The sequence below is a fragment of the Rhagoletis pomonella genome, unplaced genomic scaffold (assembly GCF_013731165.1).
Source record: "Rhagoletis pomonella isolate Grant_MI unplaced genomic scaffold, Rhpom_1.0 Rhpom_scaffold_00001, whole genome shotgun sequence".
NCBI classification, from domain to species: domain Eukaryota; kingdom Metazoa; phylum Arthropoda; class Insecta; order Diptera; family Tephritidae; genus Rhagoletis; species Rhagoletis pomonella.
In genome coordinates, this window is record NW_023458555.1 from 17788842 (window position 1) to 17795302 (window position 6461).

At 37.1% G+C, this 6461-nt stretch overlaps 1 protein-coding gene across 1 annotated transcript in view; it reads right to left on the reverse strand.

Annotated features, from left to right (window-relative positions):
* The window catches only part of LOC118740180 (ABC transporter G family member 20), a 140829-nt gene extending 134374 nt beyond the window's left edge, over positions 1-6455 (reverse strand). Inside the window, exon 1 of the mRNA XM_036471680.1 lies at positions 6118-6455. Coding sequence (XP_036327573.1) covers positions 6118-6347 — 230 coding nt within the window. The 5' untranslated portion in view covers positions 6348-6455. The remainder of the gene's footprint in view (positions 1-6117) is intronic.
* Between the last annotated feature and the right edge of the window lie 6 nt (positions 6456-6461).

Sequence of the window (6461 nt, forward strand, 5' to 3'; positions counted from 1 at the left end):
CATAATTTGTAATTTGCAATTTATTTGCGAATCCAATCAATTTATTAGAAACTCCTTTATCAGCAGCATGCCACACTCATTATTGGCAAGCACATAAAAAAAAAAAACATACAAGTAAAATGACAACAAGTTCAGCTCATTAATATGTATGTATGTGGTTTTAGTTTCGAGTTCCTGTGCCCATGAAAACCACAGCTTTTTTTTTGCGTCTCCACAGCAACAGTAACAGATAGCAAGAATTCATTGGAAAACGTGTTTATGTGCACAACTTTCACCGGACAACACATTCATTGTCCTTCGCATGCCACACGCACACGCACACCGGCACATCCCCACCACTCCCACACACTTTCGGTCCATTGCTCTTTATGTGTCCATCTTTATACACGTATCAGCATAGCACGCGTGCGCCCTTGACCATTCTAGGCTATTCATCCTGTTTCATCCTTTCACATTCGCCCGCTCATTATCAACGCAATGCTCGCCAATGGTCATACATACACACATGCGAGTACACACATACGTACATAAGTACGTGCAAAAGTCCTAGAGCTTACTTTGACGTTAGCATCGGCATTGACGTCAGCGTCGGCGTTGGCGTTAACGCTGGTTTTGAATTGATGTTGAGCGACCACTTCATTTGTTTTAGTTTTTTCTCCGTTTCTTAGTTGTTGTTGTTGTTTCTCTTCGTGTTTTTATTAATATTACATTTTGTAGCATTGTAAATTATGTGTATTGACCACACGATTTGTGGTCGCCGAAGCCACCGTCACCACGTTCACATAAATTTGTTGTTGGCGAGCCATAAAAAATTGAAAGTTGCACATTCAACATTTTTGCAATATTTTATTTTTATTTACTCGTATTTTATGTGGTATTTTTTTCGGATTTTCCTATTCGCACGCATTATCGTATCATTGTTGGATGGGTTACAAAAGCTCGGCGGAATACTAAAAGGGACATAGAACTATCTGTTTCCTTTTTTTTTGTAGTATTTTTTTGCTACTCTTTTCTGTTTTTGTCTCTCCGTTTTATTTGTGATTTCTTGATTTCTGGTTGTCGTTGCCCTTTTCTGCTACAACTTTCGAATTATTCATGGTTAGCCAGCCGCTAATACATACTTGCATATATAGACATCTACCTACTTCGACGATATTTTATTTATGAGTTTTGAGTGGAGTTTAAATGGAGAGCACAATGACAGCATGTACTCGGCAGGAAATACTGAGTCAGTGGTCTTGCTAAAAATTTAAAGAAAGGAAAGAAAAAACCAGCTAGGGTTTCCTTTCAGTTAAATTTTGGCCTTCCGTTTTGTTTGAAAACCTAGGTTAGGAGCATCTTTTTTTTTACTTTATATATGATCTGACCTAATGCTGTCTTAAACTGGTGACTAAGTGAACTGCTAACTTGGCATTGCATGCACTGCTATAGCATTTTTAAGAAATAAGAAATTAAAACCAACACACTTTTATGTATGTAATGCTGTGCGTTGGGAAACCGCTTACACGCGAAACTCATTTAACAGATTCCTTATGTGACAGCTCTCAAGCAATGCCAAGTATGCATAACAGAGCCTTTACCCTTTGCGAATGCCGGAGGAGGCACATTCTGCAAACCGAGGTTATTCTATATTGTCAGTATCGATTTCTCCTCTTCCTCATACTAACAACATCTGCAGAGGGAGCTTGTTTGTTTACGCAATCGATGGAACAATGGTGCAATAGCACAGTGCCCTGTAATGAAGCCGGTAAGAGCCCTTGCTGCGATGCACAACATTTCCAAACTACTTTCGAGTTTACTACCGCCGGCTGGCTGTCAACGGAAGTTCCGTGATGGAGACCTACTATTTCTTATGGGACAAGCCGCCTCGTCTATGGCAAGTATTTCTTGCCGTATCTGCGATCCTTTGAAATTTAGATCCGAGGCGAACCATCATTTTCCGACAGTAGACCACCTTTCCAATCGTTCCTAGCTGGAGAATATACGGAAATCTTTAGACTAAAATCCCAGTATGAAGTGAGTTACTCAGTTTCGATCTCAGTCGGCCGTGATTTAATACACCATTAATTGGTGGAATTTCCTAGAGAGAGCTACGACATGTGCTGCACTATCTGGGACTTAATGCCATGCTAAACATAATAGCTTTTCATAGAGCAAGCAGAACTGCCGAAGCACGGGCTGCAATCAGTCTCGGTGAAACCAGATGCCTAACAAGGCCAGCGTCAGGACACTCTAAAGCACCTGAAAGTTTCTATTACGCCGCAAATTACACGGATCACTTCGACTCCATCTTGATTTCAAGCGGTTTATTCTTTACACACTCAAGAGAAGACCGGGTAGAGCAAGGTGTCTCATACATTTTCCGTAAGACTTATATGTTTGCCAGTCCACGGTGGCAGTGCAGGGAACCTCATGGCTGAGGAGTTAAGGAGAAAAATTACCTTTTAAATTATGTCACCGGACAAGGATCGGAGCCCTTGGGCAGCCTTGCTTCATGTAATTTAGCGAACGCTATCCGTAAACTAGCACATTCGCGTAAAGACTAAAAATCACATCTGATCCTTGATGCTGCATGTTCCTGGAGTTGAAGTGGTCCTGTGGAATGAATATCCGTCATCTCCTGACAAATATGGTTTGGAGACAAACTGGTTTCGGCGTTGTGTCATCTTCAAACTCTCTTGGATTGATTTCTGCCGTCTCTATAACTTCTAGTCGCGGTATTCTATAATTTCCCCTATCTGCCTAACTGTGACATCCAACTAAGCTAACCGCAAGTCAAGTGGCCATTTCATGTTCATGGCTCATAAGTCGAGAAAATAAAAATTCCTATTCACCACCAAAAGTTATAAGAATATAAAATCATAAACGAATAACTTCACATTTAAGTCACGGCAACTAATTCATTATCACCGCAAATTTCTTGCGGGGCACAAAAGTACATACATACACGAATGCACATACATATATGTATAGACGCACACTTTCAGGTACTTCTTACTGTAAATTTCCATGTGTTACTGTTTACAGGTTTCAAGTGTCAATACATCTTTTAGAAACATAAGAGTTTTCGTTTTACATATTTATGAGAGTTGGCGAAATGTGCCCTTTGTAAGCTAACTCGTACACACACAATAAAGCAAAAACTTCAAATCCCGCCAACATGCAATATCGGCATAAATATGTACATAATAAAGGGAAAAAGAAAATCTTACATATAGCGCTTCGAACCTATTTATATATCTACATGTACAAACACGTAAATATACCTGCAACATACAGAAGGAAGATGGAGTCTACATAGTACAGCTGTGCAGATATTTAGTGTTGATAGTTGCAGAAAAGTAGAGTACAATCAAATGGGTTAAGTGGCGCAGCAAAATACAGTCGATAGATTGATACATTTTTTAAGACACTTCGTTTAATCAACATTGCTGATGCTTGTGTTTTCCGAGTGTTATTTGTTTCTTTGTATTTCTCAGAAGAGCCCTCAGCAGTTGAGTGACAGATACATTTTCGAGATTGTTCATGAGACGTGAATTGTGATATTTATGAGCTTTTTAGAGGATTTCTTTTTTTAAGAAGGATATTTCTAAAGCAAAAATTTCTCAAATATTTTCGTTTGATACCCATATTGTAATAAATAGCTTATCTTGTTAATTAAACTGAAGTAAACTTTTCTAAATTTTTTTCGGCACTAAACTTTCTTAAATCTCTCAATTTAATTTGATAAAATTATTTAAACAGGTAGCAACCCTCCTAAAAAAATGTTTTCGGCAATAAACTTTCCTACTACTTTGATATCAATATGAAATATTTAATTTATCTTAACAATTAAATTAAATTAAAATTTTCAAACAGGCGGCAGTACGCCTCCTTAAACCTAGTTATTTTTACGGCCATATTGCAATATTTATTTTACCTTATCAATTTACTTAAACTGAAAACTTCAAACAGGTGGCAACTCTACAATTTTATGTCTAGATACGTTCAACAATAACATTATTTCAGCTTTACTTTTCCATTTTCTGAATAAATACTACATTGATGGTTCAAAACTAGAGAACAGGTCCGTTTTACATACTTTCGCAATCCTGGCTGGATTTAGCCATACCACTCGCTACCTGCGAGCTCATCCTAAGACTTCCATCTCTTAAAGAAGCAAGTGATAGATGGGCTAGTTTCGCACGGTCGAAAGGTCTGCACATTCTCGACAGAGGGAAGAACTTATTCACAGCCATGAGACTACTAACAGGCCATTTTGCAAACCCGAAAAGCTGCAGAAATGAAGAAGAGCCAGATACCTTGCAGAACCTGTTGGGCGGGCAGCGCTCTGTAGAAGAAGAGGAAAGTTCATGTGTTCCGAATTTTTCGAGGAATTAACGGGAATAGCCAAAGTAGGAATCCGGCCGCTTTTAAGTTTCCCAGACTCCACACGGAGGTACTCACGGGTAACTGACAGCCAATTCAAGCAAGCTTAACATTGCATTGTTTTCGAAATTATCGGCTTTCAGCTTTTCCGAGCATGAGTTGTGTAATGCATTTTGTGACTCCACCTGTGCTTTAGAGAAAATGGGGATATATTTTTATACATCGACCTACAATTTCTGGCTATTGATCAGACAAAAAGGCTTGAAAAATATTCATTAATATACGAAAATATTTACTGTGTAGCTATAAATATAAAAATAGTCCTTGAAAATAGTATTCGACACTTGCCAAAGAGAGCCAAAAAACAGCCGATTGTGCCTAAGGTATCAAGTTAAACACAAATTGCGGAAAAAGGCAAAACTGACTTACTTTTCTATCCATCCTTAATATGCCAGGGGAATAACAAAAAAGGAAAATACATTATCGCGTTTTACTACTTTGGGTCCCAACGCTGTCAAAAAAATAAATGGCTATCAGAAAGATGACAGTTATAGTTTTAGTTGTGGAAATAGTGTTTGGTATAGAAAATTAAAAAGGGATAGGAAAACAAGAGAAAACTAAAACAAAATAGAAAACTTAAGTGGGAAAAATACTCATATTTAAATGGTTCAATAGCTTTTGGGTTACACTTGTATTCCCGTATTTAATTTTAATTTCAAGCGCCATATTCGCTTACTAACTTAATTTCATCTTTTATAGAACTTTTATTCACAGCAAACCCATTCACTTATGCAGCAGCTTTAACTGCACAGTGATTTGTGATTTTATTTCATTTTTATGTGTCAGTTTCTTCAACCCAAAATTTGCCGATTTCCCTGCCTCACACACAACTCGGATTTATATGTTTTGGGTGTTGCCATATATTTTCTGCATAAACCCCAAACAATGTTTTATAGATTTATGTTGTAGTTATTTTATATACCCGTATTTTTTTTTACTTAATGTTTTGGGTGCTTGTTCCTTTTGCACTAAAAAAATATACATACATATAAACATTAGACCGTACCACCACACAGCTAACAAAAACAAATCAACGTTCGGTTAAGTATTTTTGTAAAGGTTCAGTTAGTGTTGACTTAAATTTCCTGAAAAGGAAAATACAAAAACAAAATATTTTCCATTCTGGCTAAATTGACGTGTTGAGTAAGTTAAGTCTAGTGTAACTGTGCCTTGAGGCATTTTCAATTTTTTTTCTTGCCTTTTAACATATTTTGATGATGGCTGCTTTTATTACTAAAATTTTTATTTTTTTGGGAATTATCAAAAAAATTCCGTTGCACAAATTTAATAATTGCAAACATTCGGCCAAAAAAAAAAAATCTCGAAATTGCCTTCGAATCTAAATACACTGTTAGCAAAAATGTAATTATTTTTGGCAAGCTTTAATTTACTGACATTAGGTGGGTAAGTACTAGAACCGCGTATTTGAGGTCAATGCATTTTGGAACAACATTTTAGGTGCGACTGTAAGTACGGGAGATAAAACAACAATTTAAAAAAGTGACCCATACGTTTGACAAAAAAAAATAAGAAAATAAAAATTTCCATGCAAAAATGCTTTACCTGGTACGCTCTAAAGTACTCGAAAGTAAAGTATATATATATATATACATTTATTGTGTTTCCCTGCTTTTTTATTTTATTTTTGATTTTTTGCAAGAATATAAAATTACTTTAGTTCATACTTACATACAGCCGTTAGGAACAGTCATATTCAGGCCATCCAACACGACATTCGGATTTTTGCCACTTCCATACATTTTATGCGCCCTTCGTACACACACCGCCTGCTGACGCCGCGAGGCCAATGTCGACGGTTGTGTCTTGAAGAGGCGACGTCGGGTAGCTAAATCCGTTTCGGCGCTTGTCACCTCGACGACGGTGTTATTGGGTGGTAGTCCCTCCGTTTCAGCATCCATGTTTGTATGATTGTGTGAATGTTACTTTGCTAGTAACAGAAGCAGCAGAAGTAGCAACTGAAAACTATGATTGTTAGTGTTTTGTATTTTTGTTGTTGTTGATGGTATTATTTT